This window comes from Cervus canadensis, chromosome 20 (assembly GCF_019320065.1).
Source record: "Cervus canadensis isolate Bull #8, Minnesota chromosome 20, ASM1932006v1, whole genome shotgun sequence".
In the NCBI taxonomy this organism is placed as follows: Eukaryota; Metazoa; Chordata; class Mammalia; order Artiodactyla; family Cervidae; genus Cervus; species Cervus canadensis.
Genome location: NC_057405.1, coordinates 9,118,666 through 9,141,951, shown reverse-complemented (window position 1 = coordinate 9,141,951; position 23,286 = coordinate 9,118,666). Strand labels below are relative to the sequence as shown.

The window sequence follows — 23,286 nt, the reverse complement described above, 5'->3', positions numbered from 1 at the left end:
CACTGACTTGTGTTTTGCTGTTATATACTTGGAATCTATTGTGTAATAATCATCACAATAACTAATCTTATGGAATTCCCTTGAGTGTTATAAAATGTTGAGGACATTTTTCATGATACAATTTTACTTTCTTTACATCAGAAGTCAGAAATTAGTGACCAATGAACTGGTCCAACCAGAAAATATTTTTAAAATATTTTGCAATATTTGCCAACAGGTATAATTAGAAAAATCCCCACATACACAGACATACATCCTCATTTTAGGGATGCAGAGCTACATTTTAGGGGGCAACACAGATAGGAGCTGTTAGCATCTACTCCTATTAGGTTACAATTGTCCACAGTTGCTAGTACTTACAGGGTATAAATCTCATGCATTTACTTACAATACCTGGTAGTTACCAGTAGGTTTCTGCAGTTTTGGTCCTAGGTATAATGCCTGTTTGAGACATGTATTTTAAAATGTATTGACGAGGCAAAGTCTGTCTTCATAGGGGAGGGAGTGCTTCTTTTCCGGCAACAAGAGCCACATAACATCTTGCATTCACTGCTCAGAAGCTCTCTCACTACCAAGTGTGTAATCAACCATATACACTAGTATCATATATCTATTCCTTTTAAAATTGCATCATTGATTATATATTAATTTTGTAACGATTTCTTAGAAAAAATATGTCAAATCCTTTCTGCAGAGTCAGTGTGTACATATTCTTATAAGAGGAAACATTAAATTTTAGTAGAGGATGACTCAAGTAAAAAAATGAAATGACAAAATACTGTGTTAATGGAATATTTTATTTGCAAATTAAATTAAGCCTTAAGCTACAAACACATAATACTCATATGAAGAAAAATAAAATTTGACTTCAACTACTGTTCATAGAATGACTGTCACTACATATTGTTCTTACACGATACCTGAAAAACCAAGAACATAATTTTCAAGAATGTACTTTAAATAAATATAACAACAGCAAATTATCAAGGAAGAATTCAGCAATCAGATTTGCAGTTGACTTTTTACATGATGTCAGATTGGACTTCTCTATCATAATAGTAATAGCTTAAGAGTCTGTCATATGGATAATATGGGTGATTAAAAAAACGTTATATAGAATGGTGGTCAATAAATATAAATTTAGTGTGCATACACTGAAAAAGTATGGCAGCTACTCTTAGGTGACTCTGTTCAAACATAAGTTTCTAAAATGTATTGCATGTATTACAACTGAATTTCCTTTAAAGTATTTTCTTTTTTGAATTTGATATTTTTCAAGATCAGGATAAAGGTCACTTTAGATACTATAATCAAATTAACATGGTGATATATAGTGTTTTCAAATGGCTTTTGTAAAACTGACTCAAAAATACTTTTATCCATGAACATAATTCTTTAATTAACATATTTATTTTAAATGCTGTTAAGTAGCTGAAGACTGCCACTTTGTGTGGTTTGACTGTTGTTCAGATTTTTAACCTATTCTTTTAAAAAGTCAAAAACACAAAAGCATGATGATACAATCATAAACTATAAATGAATTGTATATAGAATTATTGTTACCGTGGTACATCATTCTTTTGTATAGTGAAATAATTATTTCAATGGGATAGACTCTAAAAGGCATTTTAACTTTATGGTTACATTTATGGTTATATAAATTCAATATATAGGCTACCTTAGATGAAGTTTAGAACATACAATATAAAAGGTGCTACAAGTTTTGAGCTTAATAAATTTTAGATCTGTGACTACTTGCTTATTAGGTCTTAAATTATTCTGTCTTTTGATTCATAAATAGTAATTGTAACAACAGCAAAATCTAGTCACATTGAAAACTGTTCTTCCCGTCACTGATAGTTGGAACATAACAGCACTATGTCTGAGTTCTTTGATTTGACTAAGGATGAATGTGTCTCTGTAAGTAAGCCAAAGTAGTACCTGAATTCTCCAGGACAGTAATCTTATATTAAGCATACAGTAATATTTAGCCTTTATGTGGATATATAACAATCAGTATACAATTTAAAGTACATTTTTTAAAAAAAGAAATAGCTGAGCCAAAAAATTCTTTTTGGTTCAATTTTTCATTTTGAAATTGTAAATATTTGTAAAAATAACTGAAATTTTGCTGGTAGTAAAAAAAAAAAAAATATTGCTTCTACACTAGGGGACATAACTGTCCACCCTTAATTCAAAATTTAGGTAAAAACTTTTAAGGACTGCTTCCACATGTAAGCACTGTAGAGTTTATGAGCAGCCATGGTGTTTAAATTTCATAAGTCTGGTCAGTTTCAAAAAAGGTTTGGTTATGGCTCAGGCAGTAAAGAATCCACCTGCAATGTGGGAGACCTGGGTTGGGAAGTTCCCTTGGAGGAGGGCATGGCAGCCCGCTCCAGTGTTCTTGCCTGGAGAATCCCATGGACCGAGGAGCCTGGCGGGCTGCAGGCCACAGGGTTGCAGAGTCCAACACGACTGAGCGACTCCGCCCAGCACAGCGACTGAGGAGTGGTTTGGTGCTTTGATGTTTTAAAGTGAAACTGAAAGTGTTCGTCACTCAGGCTCCTCTGTCCCTGCAATTCTCCAGACAAGAACACTGGAATGGGACTGGAACACTGGAATGGGTTTCCTCCTCCAGGGGACCTTCCCAATCCAGGGATGAAACCTGTGTCTCCTGCATTACAGGCAGACTTTTTACCAACTGAGCTGGTTCAGGAAAGATCAGTTTCCTAAAGGATGTCAGAGCAATACGATTATGCCCAAAGAATAAAAAATAGGAAATTTTTAAATTTGAGAAATGGTTTTTTTATTTTTCTGTGTATAACACAAGTTCACAGATTTTAAAAGTATGTACAGTAAAAAGATGTCTTCTTTTTAAATGCTATAGAGTGCTGACTGAATACTACTTTTTAACTGTTAATCAGAAATTAAACATTTCATAAATAAATAGTTTTATATCTTAGATACAATTTATTCTGTGCATGCTCTTATCAGATGAAAGTCAACTATTTTACACAACAAAATAGTCATTTTTAAATTGTACTTTTAAAACAAAAAAATTAATATAGAACTGAGATCAACATTAATAACAGCAGTTTTTTACAATATCAGTCCTTAAAAAGGGAGCAATAAAAGAAAGATTTGGTTTTTATACAGTCAAAAAAATTAGCCTGATTAAACCTTAAAATAATAATAATTCATTTTGATCCAAGCATTATATATATTACACTACTTCTCCCTTTTAATAGTTCCTTTAGTTTATTGAATTAAATAAAAGCAAATAATTTTTGTGATTATACAATCTAAACTTGTTGTGAGTTAAATGGTAATGAATACCTGAGGAAGATTTTGAAAGCGTTCTTCCCTAAGGATAACAAAATCATTAGAGATAATTCTTTCAAATAACTTTTTTTAAAAAAGAAAATAAACATATTCAAAGAATTATAAACTAGTAAACTATCTTTAGAGCTGATTCCAAACATTCTTCCCTTGAGAATTAATTTTCTGCAATGAAGACAGAATCTATCTTATCTTAATTTGAAATCTGACTGTTAGTGGCTGGTTGGGGTAGTGTGTTGGGAACCACAGCAAAGCTCAGAGGTGCGTCTGCGATCCTAGATGATCGAGATCTATAATGAGAGCAGGAGAGGAAAGTGGTGTCTGTGCTGAGGACTCGCTGACTTTGTTTTACATACTTTCTCTTAACCTCAGAACTGTTTCATAAAACTGTCTGTTACTATGGGTTCAAGCATATAACATAAGCAAAGACAAAAATTCCTGTGTGGTAGATATCTAACTAAACTTTAATAAAATATAGTAAGTTATAAAAATTATTAGGTATGACATATTTAGAGTTTATCCCTAAGAAAACATACAGTGGCAAACTGAGTGTAATAAAAACAAAAAAAAAATCCACAGGTTATATCAGCATGAGTGTTCCTATGAAGATGGTTATAATATTATAGCGAGTTATTCTTGTAATTTCCTCTAGAAAGTGAATTTACTAATTACTAATGTACTAATTTCCCATGGTCTGAATATTCTGAGATATGGCAAATTCTCAAGTTATAAATCAGTGTAACATTAATCATGCCTCTTTTCAAAGACATGCTAGTTGGCTTTGAAAGCACTGCTTAAAAATAACTCATTAGACAATGACATTTATAACAAATTCCACTATTTGTTTCTGAATGAACGTCCTTATATTCTGACTATGTGTATTCTGTATTGCTAACATTGAATAAATATCTAAAAAATATTCATGTAAGAGCATATATATTAGTTTTTTTTTTCTATAGTTCTAGTTAAAAATATTAACTAAAATAACAGAGTGTCTTTTATTCTCTAGCTTTTAAAGAGATTCATTTTTTACAGATGGTCAATTTGTCACAATATGACAGCAGACCACAAGTCTTTAACCTATTAGGTAACATAAAAGCATAATGTTTTTAGATGGGGATATTATTATATACAGTAATTTAAAGTCTCTTAAATAAAATATTTCCATTCTTAAATGTTATATCTAATAAAAAGTCAAACTTAGGAATGAAATTTTATTTCCATATCTTTAAAATCTGAAACGCTAAGTAAATTTTCTCTGTTAGCTTTAGTAAAAATAGCTTAAAAACTTAAAAGGTGGCAATCCAATGTTAGTATCAACTTTTCTTAACAATTCATTCTAATTAACATTAAATTTAAAAACATGAATAATAAAACAACAAGTTAAAGACTGACAAGATAGCCTAAAAATAGTATTTTAGGCATTGTATTTCCATAATACTTGTAAATCAGCTATGTTTTTTCAATAACTGAGAAGCAATTTTTAACTTTTATGAAAAGCCTTTATGAAAAGATTTTCCTTCTGAAGTCTGGAATTCATCATTACAAAGTAGAAACATTAGACATGCAAAATACCTAGCAAGGTTTAGGAAACCAGAAATCTGCCTATGATGATATATATTATGTTACAGAAAGCAGGCCTTATCTCAGTAAGGCTTAAGGCATATTTTCTTCTGAAGAATTATTGGAATGTTTTCCAGAGTCTGAATGCTAATAGGACAAAGTTGATTAGATCATTAAAAAATGAACCATGTATCTTTTACATCTTTGTTCTTGAACAGACATATCAAATATATACATAGTTCTGTTTCTTTGGGTGCAGAATACTAGTAGGATTAACTGTGTGCTAACTACTCTTTGAAACACAAGCAACTGCCTATTGTGAAATAAAAACAGCTATCAAAGCAAGATTTCAATTCCAGTCACAGATTCAGCAAATTTATGCCATAAGGAATATTATTTGCACAACTTTTCTCTCAGTGTAACACTGTGAAAGGTGGCAATGATATTACTATCCTTAACAATGTACAAATTATTTTTATTAGAGATAATGGTAACAGTACATATTGATTTTTACAGTTTTCTTCCCATAACTCAAAACAAAATGAATGTACTGAAATTAGGTAATTTCTATAATTATTAAACTTAAATCAATCCATTAAGAAACAGGTTGTGTGCTAAGTTCCTGGTGACCTAATGCATAAATTGCTCTTTCCTTTCTGTATTTTTCAGACCACTTGCGAGTTAGCTCTAGATAAAGACTTGGTTTATGAGGCCGGTAATCCAGGTACACGATATTACTGGTTCTTTTGGGAACAGCTCTTTCAATCTGAGTTCCTTCATGCCACTCATTAAAAGAGGTGATGGAAATTATACTGGGATGGGCTTGGAGTGCAGCTCTCAGAGCAGTCTCATAATATTTCCCGTTGACTCGGTTACGAGTGTTCTGAGAGTTCCACGGTCGGATGCTGGTATCTATGTATCCTGGACCCACACTTGGGATGAACATTAGGTCGAACTGATCACAAAAATATTTTATGTTAGCCCAGTTTTCAAAGGATGAGCCATACGTAAAGCCATTTGTGGCAAAGTATGTGTAAATTCCATCAAAACCACCTCGAAGAATTCCATATCTATGCTTTTTATCTACTAGAAGTGCAATAAACAATGCATCATAAGGAGAGTTGCGAATGCTCTGAGACCCTGAGCTGGTTAACAGATTGGCCCATTTTTGAGATGCTGTGATATAGGAATCATAGATATAAAACATTGGAAGAGCATTGCCGTTCTTAGTCTTGTACCTGTAAAAGGCAGGATGATTTCCATATCTAGAATATAAACATATATGAAAATAAAATGAAAATTCATGACTTATTTACCACAGCCAATTATTTATGTACTGAAAATGAAGGTAATCAGTACAGTTTAAGTGTATTGTTCATCTTCTTTGTGGAATTAGCTATGTAAGTGTAATCATTAAAAATGCATTTTTAATTTTACACATTGGGAAATGAGATACTGGATACATTAAGACATTAACAAACAAGAAAGTAATTACTTATATTGAGGTTTAAAAATGATGACTAACACAATAAAAAATCCATTTTTCTATATGAAAATACTGCTTTTCTGTGTGTGTGTATTCTAACTGATACATGTCCCAACTGTTGCTGACATGTTTCTTTTATATAAGAGTATGGCATCTGTCACAGACTATTATCAGTAAACCCTTAAACAAAATGAAACTGTATTAATAAATTCTTTCCTTGTAAACGTACTGAAACATAAATGAAAATATTAGATGTGAATCTACCATACCTAATAGCAATTCACATTTCATATTCTGAACTTTTTTAAAAAAAAAAAGACAACTTTACATTCATAAAATTTACAGAATAATTGTGTAAATTATTTTTACAAATATGTTACAAACAACTTTGTAACAATTTAAAATGTTAGATGACAAACATCATGGTCTAATATACACATAAGAGTAAAAACAGCAACCCGTAATTATTCATAGAGAAACTGAATTATAAGGAAATACAGAAAAGTTCCTCAAAATGATTGCAATATTCATTACAAAATTAAACTGATATTAATGTCATACTATGCCATTCAAATCTCTCAAATATCATTTAAATGTACTTATAACAGCAATTATAGGAGAGAAGAAACTCACTTGTCTATAATGTACTTGACATTTTGGTACATGCTTTTATCATCTCGATTCTTATATGGTTCAATATGAAAAGTGACCTAAAACAAAAAATATTGATAGAGAAAGAATTATGATATAAAAATAAAGATGAAATCATATCCCGCATTTTTAATAAACTGACAACCTTAAGATGAATACCTTATTGAAGCTGACTTAGATAGCTGAGTAACAATGTGTTCATTACTACTGTACAGAAAAGTGACTCAGTTATACATGTATACATTCTTTTTTATATTTGTATTCTTTTCCATGGTGTATCATGGGATACTGAAAATGGTTGTTTGTGCTATACAGTAGGAGCTTGTTGATTATTCATCCTCTATATAAAAGCTTACATATACTAACCCCCAACCTCCCACTCCATCCCTCCCCACCCTGAAGGACCCAGCACTGTTCTCCACGTCTGTGATTCTGCTTCATAGACAGACTCATTTGTGTCACGTTTTAGATTCCACATACAAGTGACAGCATGTGGTGGTGTCTCTTTCTTACTTCATTCTGTATGATAATCTCTAGGTCCATCCATGTGGCTGCAAATGGCATCATTTCATTCCTTTTTAATGGCTGAGAATATCCTGCTGTGTCTATGTACCACATCTTCTTTATCCATTCATCTATTGATAAGACATTTAGGCTGCTTCCATGTCTTGGCTCTTGGGAACAGTGCTGCTATGAACACAGGGGTGCAAGTCTCTTTTTGAATTATAGTTTTGTCTGGATATAAACCCAGGAGTGGAATTGCTAGGTAATATAATTATATTTTCAGTTTCCTGAGGAACCTCCATCACGCTTTCCACAGTGGTTGCACCAAGTTACATCCCCACCAAGAGTGTAGGAGGGTTCCCTTTTCTCCACACCTTCTCTAGCATTTGTTATTTGTAGACTTTTTACTGTTGGCCATCCTGACTTGTGTGAGGCGGCACTTCATTATAGTTTTCATTTATATTTCTCTAATAATTAGTAGGTTGAGTTTTCATTTGGCTACTGCCATCTGTATTTCTTCTTTGGAGAAATGTCTAATTTAGGTCTTCTGCCCATTTTTGGATTGGGTTGCTTGTTTTTCTGTTACTGAATTGTATGAGCTGTTTATGTATTTTGGAAATTAGGCCCTTATTGGTTGCTTCATTTGCAAACACATTCGTTCTTCCATTTTTTAGGTTTCCTTTGCTATGCAAAAGCTTATAATCTGATTAGGTCCTATTGTTTGTTTTCAATTCTATTGCCTTGCGAGACTGACCCAAGAAAATACTGGTAAAATTTACATCAGAGAATGTTCTGCCTATGTTCGCTTCTAGGAGTTTTATGGCATCATGTCTTAAGTCTTTCAGCCGTTTTGAGTTTATTTTTGTGTATGGTGTGAGGGTGTATTCTAACTTCATTGATTTACATGCAGTTTTCCAACTTTACCAGCAACACTTGCTGAAGAGATTCTTTTCCCACTGTATATACTTGCCTCCTTTGTCACAGATTGATTGTAGGTATGTGGGTTTACTGCTGGGCTCTATTGTGTTCCATTGATCCATATGTTTATTTTTGTGCCAAAACCATGCTGTCTTGATAACTGTGGCTTTATAGTATTGCCTGAAGGGAGGGTTATGCCTCATGCTTTGTTCTTTTTCTTCAGGATTGCTTTGGCAGTTCTGGGTCTTTTATGGTTCCATATGAATTTTAGGATTATTTGTCCTGCTTCTGTGAAAAATGTCATAGATAATTTGATAAGGATCACAATAAATCTGTAGATTGCTTTGGGTAGTATAGATCTTTTAACAATATTACTTCTTCTAATCCTCAAGTATGGTATATCTTCCCATTTCTTTGAATTATCTTCAGTTTCCTTTATTAATGTTTTACAGTTCTCAGAGTATAAGTCTTTCTTGGCAAGGTAAGATGAACACTTACTGAACACAAAAGTTGCCAGAGAATTCTAACAAACAGTAATAATGTTTCCTAAGTGCTTTCTCGTTTAAATAATGCTCTAAATATTTTATACTTTTTAACCTCAGTTAATTCTCACACCTCTATAAGGTAGTTACGAGCAGTATCTCCATATGAAGCAATCAAAGGTAAGGCAGGTTCAATGAGTTGTCACCCTGCCAGCTGGAGGCAACATAAGCAACCTGAATTCAAAGCTCAAATGTTTGTCCATCCTGTATGCATATTCCTTTTAAAGGATAAATAGGAATATATTCTATATTCAGATGTATCTTTCCTTAAAAAAAGGAAAAACAAAGTATGATCTAGAAAAACCTAGATTCTTTTTCCATGTGTGAACATTAAGTTTACATTTAAATGCAATCAATAGCAAATGTCTTTAAATGACAGATTCTCCTATACAATTAAAATAGCATTTTACAAAAGAATCTACATTTAATATGTACTATTCAGATAATTTATAACAAAATTACTTAAAAATCAAAAACATACTATACTGAACAATAATTTTCAGAACACTCATTACTGATGTGGTTTATACATCACTACCAAGAGAGTAGAAAGCAGAAACCAAAAATACTTTTAAAATACTGTGCACAGAAAATTCAATTTTTCTAACCAAAAAAGATTATATATAAATCAAGAAAAACTAATTTTGGCTACCAAAACCATTGTGTAGGTCATTTACTACTAGTGGAATAGACTGTCATTTAAAGAAAAGATCATGTGTACTATCTACTTAAGATCTGCAAAACAACTATGAGCACTTTCATTTTTATTACTAATTTTACTGACTTACCATTATAAATCTTTATGGAAATCTAATAAACTTATTGATAATATTTTAATTTTAGAGTGGTTCCTATGAAGCATATATGGAATTAGAGACTTATGTGCTACTGCAATATAAAATGTCTTTGTTTTCAGCTACCTTAATTAAAGTGAAATGTATTTTGCATTAATCAGTGCTACTAGTTTTCATAGAATTAATTTTAAAGTCAGACAACATTCAGTGTAACTCATTTCCCACTTTTAATAAAATTTCAGTAATATTATACAAAGAAAGGTTTTAGTAGTAACAAAATATACTCATTTCTGCAGTATACTCTAAGTACTGCTAGGGCAGACTTTGCTGTAGCTCTAGTATTTGCATTTTAACTTCAACCAAAAGAAAATTGACAAGGATGCTTGTATTTTCATACTCTTACATAATGTAACCTTGGATAATCTCCCTTTAGATGCAACATTTTCTAAGTAAGTTTCATTTTATATATAAAGGATGCCATATTTAAACAAATATCCTACATTAAAATGAATTTGCTTGTAAAGCTGCAAACTATAAATGGCTTTCTTTCTATAAAATGGAAATCAATACATTTATATAATCCAAAAAGCTATTATTGATATCCAACATTTAATATTATCCTTCATATTTCTAACTCATTAATGGTAATGATATTTCTTTGTAGGTTTAATTAATAAAGTGATGTATCACCATTTCACTATTCTGTTTGGGAAAAAAACAGAATTATTAGACCAATACTACCACTTTAAAAATGACAGAATCATATATATATATATATATATAAAATCAGATGTTTGCAATATCTTTAGAAGGGGAAGTAAGAGTCATATAGATGTTTCCTCTATATATAGATATAGAGTATAGTGTATAGATGTTTCCTCATTTCATGCTTCTAATTTTAACCATGCACCCAAAGTGAACCTCTTTAAGTGAAAACCTGATGATCCTGGAGAGTGGGATTAGAAACATGATGGCATAAAATGTTCCTATTATTTATTCCCTTTTAAATCAACATGAGATTATTCATACATGAGCAAAAGTGCCTCCGTGGTGTTTTAGGACCTAGTGTCTTACGCCAAGGAACCCAGGAGTTGTCTCACCCACCATGAAGATAAGAGACAAACTTCTATTTGAGCTGGGAAACAGAGGAGTCAGCCAAACTGCCTAGACTTTGTTCCTGTCATGCAAAAACCCGGTCAATGAAGACCCAGGCAGGCACTCACATATGAGACAGAACCTGCCGAAGTCTAATCCTCCAGAGAGAGACTTCAGCACATAACTGGAGACCAAAGGTAAGTAAAGAAGTCAACAGAGACATGCTAGCTTGGTGGCAGTGGACAGACTTTCTTAGCATCAAGTGCTGCCCAAGGAAACACCGAGAGGGAAAAGCAGATTGGTAAGGAAGTGCCTGGCTAAGCCAGCTGGACTAGAAGTCGCTGGAAAAACCCATTCTCTCCACCAGTACCTATGAGAGGGTAACAGGCAGGAAGGCCAGGGGTCTCCAAATGGAGAAAAGAGGCTGTTAAGTGCCAGACATTTTTCTCTCTCTTAAACGGCAGGAAGAAACAAACCAGCGATCTGTTTTTCCTTCTCTATACAAATTTAAAAGGAGGTTTCTCTTAACATTCTGTGTTGCCATGACACTTGGTCTCACCTAAAGCTAACTACTCTCAAACTTTGAGTTAACCAATACATTCCTTTTTCGTATGGAAATGTTGTCTTAAGCTATGTTAATGAACCCCAGACTCTATCTTCAAGTTGGTTCCGCCAAACGGCCTAACTTACTTACTCAGGTATTGTTCCCCTAATCTATGTAAACGGAACTATTTGTTGGTATTCTGCCCTTCTACAAGATTCAAGTCAATCGTTTTATGGCCTGGGATGAATTATCTGGTGCCATTCTAAATTTTATGACATTCCTTTCATTTCATTAACAGACTGTGAGTGACTATATAACATACAGCAAAAGACTAGGAGGGGGGTACTCTTTTGCCCCCTTCTGATGCCTATGTCAGAAGCTTTCTCTATACTTTAATAAAACTTTATTACACAAAAGCTCTGAGCGATCCAGCCTCGTCTCTGGCCCCGGATTGAATCCGTCTCCTCCGGAGGCCAAGAATCCCACGTCTTATCGTTCAGCAACAACCTTTCACCTAGAGGACTAAGATATGACATTTACAACTAGGGAAGGGAGGATATTAGGAAAGATGCAAAGAAGAACTTCAGTTGGTGGGAAAGGGATTGTTCTCAGCAGCAGTCCACCTAGGAGCCCCGGGATCGCCCTACTGGGTCTGCAGGCACCCCCAATGTGCCCCGAGCTAAACTCACACGTCACTGCCCCTCTACACTGGCTCCATGTGTGGGTTCCCAAGTGCCACTGCCAAGAGGAAGCTCCGGAAGAGGGAGGGAGTGCTCAGAAACTACAAACTGGAGGTATAGCAACCTTTTAAAAAGCAAAAGACAGGGCAGAAGAGTTTAAAAATTCACTCAAAAGAGGAAACAAAGAAGACTAGAGCAGATACAAACTCACAAACAAAGTAAAAACTCTAATATCAACACTACAGTAACATACCATCTGCTGAAGGCAACAAGAAAAGAGTTAAGAAGGTACCTACTAATTCATATGCAAGAACAAAAGTGCAAATCTAAAACAAATATGAAAAATCAAGGAAACATGGCATCACAGAAAAATTATCTATTTCTAGCGGCCAAACTCAGAGGCACAGAATATTGCAAACTATCTGATAGAGTTGAAAACAGATGTTATGAAAAACTCAACAGGTTACAAGAAAACTCAAGACAATTCAATAAAATCATGAATAAAATATGTGAATAAACAATTCTTTATTAAAGAGAATGAAGTTTTCAAAAGAACCAAAACTTCTAGAACTAGATAGCATGCAGCACAGAGAATATTTAGCAGGAAAGAGAACATGAAGATAGAATGACTGACTTGGAGGAGAGAAATTTTGAACTCACACAAAGGAGAAGAGAGAACTGAAAGAGAAAAAAGAGAAAAAGATCAAAGAAAGCCTACATGATCTACAGATATTGATCCATATATCCTGAAAAATGTCAGGATAAATGGGATTCCAGACACAGAAGGCAGGGTCAGGGAGTTAAAGAAATAATAGATGCGAACTTCCAAAATCTGAGGAAAGACTTGGACATACAAGTCCACTAAAGCTAGTAGATTATCCTATTTTCTCAAAGCAAAAAGACATTCTCCAAGATATTAAAGGTAAGCAGGGGGAAAAAAAAAGAATGAACCCTACAATGGACTGCCATTAGTCTATCAGAAGATTTATCTGTAGAAACTCTAGGCCTCAGGGCAGTGGAATGACATATTTGAAGAACTGAAAGATAAAAATGGTCAGCCAAGAATACTTTATTGAGCAAAGTTATCCTTCAGCTAGAAAAGATAAGTAAAGGCCCTTCCAGAATAAACAAAATCTGAGGGAGTTCACCACTATATCTGCCTTGCAAGAAATGGTGAAAGTTCTTCAAGCTGAAATAAAAACATAAAAAATTACACAGTACTCTGGTAAAGATGAGAAATATAGAATTGGACTTAAAACACTGTACCTCTGTAGTAGGATGGTGTGTTAATACATTATTGTCTGGAAATGTATTAAAGCCATAGGCGTTAGTTTCTGTAAAATCCCCCAGTCAGTAATGTGTTAACTCTTTCCCACGTGGCTCCAGTGGTTAAGAACCCACCTGCCAATGCTGGAGATGCAAGAGATGCAAGTTCAATCCCTGGGTTGGGAAGATCCTCTGGAGAAGGAAATGGCAACCCATTCCAGTATTCTTGCCTGGGAAACCCCATGAACAGAGGAGCCTGGCGGCCTACAGTCCATGGGGTTGCAGAGAGTCGGACATGACTGAGCTGCCACACATACACTCAACTATAGTCTAAAGGTTAAATGAAAGTAGGAAAAATAACTACTATAAGTTAATAAATATACAATAAAAAAGGTAAATTGTAACATCAAAACATCAATATATAAAAGGAAGGAGCAAAATAGTGGATAACTTGGTGTTGGAGAAGACTCTTGAGAGTCCCTTGGAGAGCAAGGAGATCCAACCAGTCCATCCTAAAGGAGATCAGTCCTGGGTGTTCATTGGAAGGACTGACGCTGAAGCTGAAACTCCAATACTTTGGCCACCTGATGCGAAGAGCTGACTCATTGGAAAAGACCCTGATGCTGGGAGGGACTGGGGGCAGGAGGAGAAGGGGACAACAGAGGATGAAATGGCTGGATGGCATCACTGACTCAATGGACATGAGTTTGAGTAAACTCCAGGAGTTGGTGATGGACAGGGAGGCCTGGCGTGCTGCAGTTCATGGGGTCACAGAGAGTCGGACACGACTGAGTGACTGAACTGAACTACGGAGTTATAGATAAGTTTCTATAAACCTAAAATGGACTGTTATATCTAGGAGATGTTTTATATAACCTCCCTTGATAACCACAAAGCAAAAATTTAGAGCAGATCCATAAGAAGGGGGTAGAAGAGCATATCACCATGAAAAATAACCAATTTACAAATGCAGGCAGAAAGAGATAAGAAAAAAAGAAATAATGACAATACAAAACCAGAATGCAATCAATAAGACTAAATATAATAATTACTCTGAATGTAAATATATTGAATTCACTAGTCAAAAGGCACATAGTGACTGGATGGATAAAGAAATAAGACCAAACTGTGTGGTGTGTTATCAAGAGACCCACTTAAGCTTTAAGGATGCACAGAGACTCAAAGTGGAGGGATGAAAAAGACAGTACAAGCAGGTGGAAACTATGGGGGAACACTAATTTCAGAATGCAGATTTAAACACAGGACTGAAAAGTGACCAAGTAGAAGTTGTTTATGGAAAAGTTTCCATGTGCTGTGACAACTGGGATGGTGTATTTTAAAATTATTTTTTGTGTTTCTTCTGGTTATTTTCCTTCATGTCAACATATCTATAATTCACTGTACTTACGATTACAGTTAACTTTCTTGTTTACAAAATTCAGATAATCTCAGTGATCAAATATTTTTGTTTCTTTGTAGTTTTACTGTATAATTTTATTGAAATAACTATATCTCTGTTCTATTAGGAAAAATAAAATGGTTCTGCTTCAAGAGGGTGCTGTAGGACGATTCTGACTTACCTCCCTCCACAGGCAAACCAAATCTAGAGCTCCCTCCAGAAAGAACCTGCTGGAGTGACCTCATCTCATCTGGTATATGAGAGGGAAATCAAACCGAAGCAGGTAGGAAAGGCTGAGACAGGATCTCGTCATAAACCCCATCCCCAGGAGTGACATACAACCCAGAGGGAACTCAAAACCCAGAGCTTCTCCCGGAGGAATAAATAGTTTACATCCCACATCTGGCATACCAATTTCTAAGACCAGCACATGAAAGATGAGTCCCCAAGATATCTGGCTTTGAATATCCAAAGGGATGTAGCTCTTAAAGGGCTTGCGTGCAGACTCACTCAGTCCAGGGACCAGTGCAAAAGCAGCCCTATTGAAAAGTCCCCAGATTTTATGTAAAAGAAACCCTCTGCTAATTTTAAAAGCATTGGTCTGAGAGGCAAAGGCCTGCTGGGATATTCTATGGGGAAAGAGGCGGGAGGTCTCTGTTCACGCTCCGCTTACTAGAGCCAGCAGGGGCCGCCCTCGCGCTCCACACCTGCCTCCTCCAGGCAGTGGGCGGCATCACTGGGCCTCCTCTGCCACGCTCCAGAGCACATATTTCCCAGGGAGGAGCGTCTACATGCCCTGTGACCTGGATTTAGCAGGTGCCATGAAGGAACACCTGTTGATCACCTGGATCTGGAGGCCAGGGGAGCTTACATTATGGTCCTGTAAGGCTGAATATATTCATACTTGTTAAAACCTGCTGCCTGAGGGTCTGACTTTCAATCAGCCACAATCAACACGAGGCTTTCAGGCAGCACCTAAAGGACACTGGTCTTGGCATACCTTCAACGATTAGAGGCTATTAAAAACAAAATAGGCTGCTTAAACAACCACAAGGGTTTGAGACAGTTAGGGAGGTATTAACTGATAAGATTCATCTTATATACAAGGTCAGTGCTTCAAGACAGAGAAAGGTGAGTGTGTCATTAAATGCACAGAAACTAAGACAGAGTTAAGCAAAATGAAGGCACCTATTGGGAGGAATACAAATGAGAGAATGTAAGATAAAACCTCAGAAAAACAAAACAAACTTTAAAGGGTCAGAGATAAGTAAGTAACCTGGTAAGAGCTGAAAGTAGTGGTAATAAAAATGCTAAGCAAATTCAAAGGGGGAAGAAAGGCTGAACACCGTGAAAATGCAACAAAGAGAAAATATAAGAGATCACAGAGCTGAAGAATGTAATAGCTGTTCTGATAAGTATACTAGAGAGGTTCAACAGCAGATCGGAAGCAGAAAGAGAGGGCACGAGGCCCCTACCCAATCTGAGCAGGACAAAGCATGACAGACAGTGAAGACAAATGAAGGGACTTCGGGGACACTTACCATGTGACGCTACCCTATAAAGAGCGGAAGACAGAAAGGGGCAGAAAACTCACTGGGAGAAGGAGTCACTGAAAAGTCCCCTAACCCAAGGAAGAAAATACATCCAGGTCAAAGAAGCCCGAGAATGCCAAATAAAATGAGCCCAAAGAAAACCACACCAGGACATATTACAATTAAAAGGTCAAGAACCCACACATATACAGTCATGTAATCTATAACAAAGGCGCCAACAACATACAATGGGTAAAGGAGTCTTCAATAAACGGCATTAGAAAACAGTGTTAGAAATGCTGTGCGCTGGAGCATGACAGAGGGGACCCCCAGTGATGCCGCCCCCCACCGGGAGTGAGGAGGTGCGGAGCCAAGCGGCCTGCCCTGCTGGCTCTAGTAAGCGGAGCGTGAACAGAGACCTCCCGCCTCTTTCCCCACAGAACATCCCAGCAGGCCTTTGCCTCTCAGACCAATGCTTTTAAAATTAGCAGATGGGTTTCTTTTACGTAAAATCTGGGTGCTTTTCAAAGGGCTGGACAGAATACACAAGAATGAAACTAGATCAAACACAACTAAGAAAACAAAAAAGACAAAAAAAATCAGAAATGAAAGAGAATAAATTATAACTGAGAGTATAGAGATACATGTGATAAGAGACTACCAGGAATACTTATAAGCCAAAAAAATCAGATAACCTAGAAGAAGTGTACACTTTCCTAGAATCATTCCAAGACTGAACCAGGAAATCACCATAACATTTAAGGAGACTAAGTTCATGAACTGGAAGAGTTAATACTGTTAAAAATACTGCTCAAACCTAATTACAGATTCAACACAAACTGCATCAGAATACAATGTCATTTTTCACAAAAATAGAAAAAATAATCCTCAGACTTGTATAGAACTACAAAAGACCCTGAATAGCCAAAGTCAATCTTGAGACAAAAGAACAAAGTCAAAAAGGGATTAATCTCCAAAATACACAAACAGCTCATGCAACTCAATATTAAAAAAAAAAAAACAATTGAAATAATGGGCAGAAGATTTAAACAGATATTTCTCCAAGAAGGCATACAGATGGCCAAAACACACATGAAAAGATGTTCAACACAGCTAACACGTGAGAGAAATGCAAGCCAAAACTACAACAAAGTATCACATCACATTGCTTAGAAAGGCCATCATCAAAAAATGTATACAAAATAAATTCTGGAGAGGGTGGAGGGGAAAAAGAACCCTCCTACACTGTCCAGGGGAAAGTAAATTGGTACGGCCACTACAGAGCACAGCATGGAGGTTCCCGAAAAAGTGAAAAATAGACCTACCATATGACCCAGTAATCCCACTCTTAGACGTACACTGTAGGAAAATCATCACTTGAAAAGATATCTACACCCCACTGTTCACTGCAGCTCTGCTTACAAAAGTCAGGATATGCAAGCAACCTAAATGTTCATTGACAGAGGCATGGATAAAGATGTGGTGCATATTAATATATACAGTGGTATACTACTCAACCATAAAACAAAATAAAACAAAACAATGCCATGTGCAGCAACATGGATGGACCAAGAAACTGTCACACTGAGTGTAGCAAGTCATACATATTAATAGAAAGACAAATATATGATGTCATTTATACGTGGAATCTAAAAAAAAGCACAGAAGAACTTACTTACAAAACAGAATCACAGATGTAGAAAGCTAACTTATGGTTACATGGGCTATGAGGGGGAGGGATAAACTGGGAGACAAGGATTGACATAAACTACTATATATAAAACGGAAAGCTAGTAAGAACCTACTGTTTAGCACAGGGAACTCTCATTCAATACTCTGGAATGACCTACATGGGAAAAGAACCTAAGGAAAGTGGACATGTGCACACCTGAAACTAACACAGCAGTAATAAATCAACTCTACTCCAGTGAAAATTTAAAAGCTATCAATGAATAAATGAATAAATAAAACGTGTGCACACACACCATGAAAATATATTCAGTCATGAGCAAAAAGGAAACGCTGCCATTTGTTAACAACGTGGATGAACATTAATATCATGATATGAGACAGACCCAACAATGAAAGACAAGTATTTTATGTTTCTCTCATAGTGGAATCCAAAATAAAATGAACTTGAAAACACAAAAAGGAATGGTGGTTACCAGAGGCTGGGAGGTGGGGGAATGAAATAGACGGTGTTTAAGAATATATTTGGGCTTCCCTGATAGCTCAGTTGGTAAAGAATTCGCCTGCAATGCAGGGGACCCTGGTTCAATTCCTGGGTTGGGAAGATCCGCTGGAGAAGGGATAGGCTACCCACTCCAGTATTCTTGGGCTTCCCTTGTGGCTCAGCTGGTATAAAGGATCTGCCTGCAATGCAGGAGACCTGGGTTCAATCCCTGGGTTGGGAAGATTCCCCTGGAGAAGGGAAAGGCTACCCACTCCAGTATTCTGGCCTGGAGAATTCCAGCTGTGAAATTTTTAGTCTCTACAAAACCAGACTACTCAATGACAGTTAAAACTGCTATAGTACTTGTTCTAGTGAATATGCAGACAAGTATATAAAAGAGCCGATATCTAAATCTTTTTGAAAAATCATGATTTACATTTTAGTACTGAGCGACTTTCACTTTTACTCAATTACTCTTCCAAAAGTAATTAGTGTACATTTGTAAAATATAATGTAGAATAACATTTTTATTATTGTCAAAATTTTTTTTGCTTGCTTATGACTTAAAAGGCACTCACTAAATGACTTTCAGTTGAAGTTAATAATAATAAATAAATCAACATTGCAATCACAGTGTATTTAGAGATGAATATTGGTTAAAGCATTATGTAATCAAAACTAATGAGCTATGACAAAAGCTTAACTGTGAGGCTAATTCCTTAAAAACTCTCTATTCCTAAGCAAAGAATGAAAATAAAAACATTTTCATCTCAAAAAATAGAAACAGTAAAACAAACTCAAGCAAAGAATGAGAAGCACATTAATCAAGAATGAAGTAGATATATTATAATCATTAGAATATTTTAAAAGTAAAATCATTGATAAGTTGAAGGGCCATTTTGTGGGGGAAAAGGCAAAGTAAATCTATACTAATCAAACTGGGGGAAAGGGCAGGTTATTTCCTTCAAGATTAGCAGGCAAAAAGTGTTAATAATGAACCCATTTATTTTATATTTAAGGTTTCAGGTGTGAACAGTTTTGTGAATTTAGACCCAAGTTTATCAGCACAGAACTTACAATACTATTATTCTTCTATTAGTATCATATTGCCTTAGAAGTTTCAGTTATTCTAGTAAGTTATTATCATTAATTAAACACTAACTTTTCCTGATATTTGGAAGCAAAGTTTTTCACTCTACAAAAACAAAATTTTAATCTAATTATAAAAATATTGATGCTGAACGCCAACACAACAGAAATTACACAAAAATATAATAAATAAAACCATCTTATCACTTCATCCTGTCATTCTCGAAATGAAGCAGGTAAGTCAAAAAGATGAAGTAAGTAACTGAAGATTGAAGTAAGTAACTGAAGATCCCAGAGTACTCAGCTGGGACAAGAACTCCAGTCTCGTGGTTCCTGGTTTATTTTTTGGCACTGGATCGAGTTCACTACCAGACACAAGACCAAGAAATGTTTCTAAATTTTTTTGGAAACTATTACCCTGACTGGTTCCACATTTTTCTGATCATGATATATACAATCTGAAGCACAGAGAGATTAGGTATGCTGGTGACCACACCTCTTGGCCACGTTCTCCTGCAGAGGCTTTAATTAGAACCTGCCAGCTATCATCATGCATCAGAAGATTTCACTTTACCTTTAAGAATGTCCTGAAAGTACTAAGATTGCCAGCTCTCTTGAATTGTGGAGGCCTCTTACTTCCCACCTCCCAGGATTATAGTAGAGCCTGGACAAAAAAAGTGGCCTTTGGATCTGCTTTATGGAAAATAAATCATGTTTGTCCAGAATCAACGGACTTCCCTGTGGCTCAAACGGTAAAGAATCTGCCTGCATGCAGGAGACCCAGGTTCGACCCCTGGGTTGGGAAGATCCTCTGGAGAAGGGAATGGCAATCCACTCCAGTATTCTTGCCTGAAGACTCCCATGGACAGAGGAGCCTGGCGGACTCCAGTCCACGGGATCGCAGAGAGCTGGACACGACTGAGCGACCAACACTACACTACTGACTACGCAGAATCAGACTGGATGCCAGAACCTACAGGTCTGTCTACTCACAGATTTCAAGCACCAATGAGGGCTCACCGAAAGAAACCGAGGACGTGGCCCGTGACAGCTCTCGCCAGTCAGCTAACTTGAGAGACGCTTCCTTACCTTCAGGATTATAAAGGAGGAGGCTTCATTGACAGGAATAAGAAAATTCTTGCCTATTTAGCTATTTCTCTAGAGTTCCATTTGTATTCTCCAGTAGCTACCGAGTCTTTAAGCTGCAAAAGGAATATTCAGACTAAATTTTCACATTTTTATTTGGACATTAATATTTCAACTCGGATCCATATTCTCTCTTAAAAGAACTTACTCAATTATCTGTATTGGACAAATCAGCCTGTGTCCCATTTAGCTCTATAAACTGCAAGAAGTTTTTAAGAGTGAGAGCAGCCTCAGGGCACAGTCTCTAGTTAAAAGATACTCTAATTCATGTTTTCAGTAAGATTTGCAAACACTGCATTGAAAAAAAAGAAATTTGAAGAAAGAACAATTTGACAAGCAGAATTATTAGACATGTAAATTAATGCCCAAGGACACAGGATAGATAATTCAAAAAATTAAACCAATATCATATTAAGATCATTAATAAACATTCCTTTTACACCTCACTCTCAATGATTCTTGAATTACATTAGATTCTCATATAAAATGACTTGTTTCTAGACCCTCTATTATTTTCACTGATCTCTGTGTATATATTGATGCTAATGCCATACTCTTAATTTCTGTCATTTTAAAACACACTTTGTTATCTGGGAAGACAAGTTTTAAATATTTAATACACATTTTTAAAAAGTCTAACATTTTCCTAACATTTATAAATTTGGAATAGCCTGTCAAATTCTTCATTTAAAATCTCACTGAAACTTTTATCTGGGACTGCATTCAATTTATAAATTATATTGAAAATGAAATACGAATGTTAGAATGGTTACTTTTGAAATTTTGAATCTTTCCATACAATTCATGTTTTCTCATTTATGTAAATCTTTCATTTCCTTCAATAAAATGCCAAGAATATCTTTGTACATCTACTGCTAATGTTATTCTCAATGTAGTTTTTCCCATATTTTCTCTTGTCATATATGAATCCTATTGACTTGCATATTTCTTTGGTTCTAGTTACCTTACTGGACTCATTATATCTACTATATTCACAGGTTTTGTAAACATTTTCCATGTACAAAAATGAAAATTTTACTTAGAATACATTTTTATACTTAAGTTAAACCACTTTGTTCAGACTTTCTATTACAGTATTAAGTGACATTGACTATTGAGGGCATTCTTGACTGATTGTGGTTTACTGAGCATTAAACATTAATGTTTATCCATTAAGTATGGTGTTTGATATAGGTTACTGAAGAGTATCCTTTATCAAGTTAAAGAACTTTGGTTATTAAGAATTCTATCAGTAATGAGTTTTTATTCCCTCAAAAGTTTAATATCAAGATAATCATGTTTTAGCTCCTTTAAATAATCAGTAAAACTTGATTCACTTAACATATGCCAGTAACTAAGTGCTTCACATGTATTACCCTATGTAAGGTATTAATAGATTTTGTTACTTTTTCCATTGAGAAAGGAGGAAACTGAGGCATAGCTAGTAAATGGTTGAACTAGGATTGAATGCAGGCAATCTGGATTAAGATTTCATACTCCTGAATCCACTCTTAGACTCTTGTTAATAAACACTTCTCATATAAGTTTTCTTTGGAAATTTTGAATATATTTTCATTAATGAGGTCACTCTCTAAATTTCTTGTGCTATCCTTATTTTTCGAATCAATATTGTGTTATCATTATAGAATAAATTTGCAAGTCTTCCTTGGTAACCAGTCTCCAACATGGCCACCAATGATCCCCATCTCCCGATATTTCAAAACCTGTGCATTTGCCTTGCACACTGGATAGGTTTATCAGCAGAAAAAACAATAAAACAGGGCATACATGATAATCACTTCCTCAATTAGATCACAAAACACTGCACCTTCTATACTGAACTCTCTCAAACTATCATTATGGGAGAAGCCAGCAGCCATAAGGAGACATAGGCAGTCTTGTGGAGAGGCTGTCCACAAACTAAGTCTCATATATCTGAAACACTATAATCAACTACACTTTAATTAAAAAAAAAAAAAAAAAAAAGAGCACTGAGTCTCATTCCAACAGCTAAAAGAAACTAAGGTATGTCAGCTACCACATAAGAAAACTTGGAAGTAGATCCTCTAGCTTCAGGTGCCTATAGTACCAGCCAACAGCTTGATTACAACCTTCTAAGAAATCCTGAACCAGACTCACCAGGCTAAACCACTTCTGGATTTTTGACCTTTAGAAACTGTGCGAGATACAAAGTCTTTGTTATTTTAAACCGCTGAGTTTTAGGGTAATTTGTCATAAAGCAATAGATAATGAGAAAACCTTCCACTGTATTTCACTACCACAAGCATCAACTCATTCTGAAAGGTTGAACAGAATTGCTAGGTAAGACCTGGTATTTGAGGAAGATGTACATTCAATAAAAATTTCTAGGATATAAGTCAATTTAGATTTTTTAAACTTCTCTCTGCACAAAAATCAACTTTGTGTTTTACAAGAATACTATTCATTTTTTATATATTTTAAATATGGAAGCATTAGTCACTCAGTCATGTCCAACTCTTTTACACCCCAGGGACTGTAACCCACCAGGCTGCTTTGTCCATGGAATTGTCCAGACAAGAATAC

At 35.4% G+C, this 23,286-nt stretch overlaps 1 protein-coding gene across 1 annotated transcript in view; it reads right to left on the bottom strand.

Annotated features, from left to right (window-relative positions):
* Positions 1-776: 776 nt before the first annotated feature.
* Positions 777-23,286, bottom strand: part of MANEA (mannosidase endo-alpha) — a 62,439-nt gene continuing 39,929 nt past the window's right edge. The window contains exons 4-5 of the mRNA XM_043439364.1: positions 7,022-7,098; positions 777-6,167 (exon numbers count right to left, since the gene is read on the bottom strand). Of these exons, the coding sequence (XP_043295299.1) occupies positions 5,498-6,167; positions 7,022-7,098 (747 nt within the window). The 3' untranslated portion in view covers positions 777-5,497. The remainder of the gene's footprint in view (positions 6,168-7,021; positions 7,099-23,286) is intronic.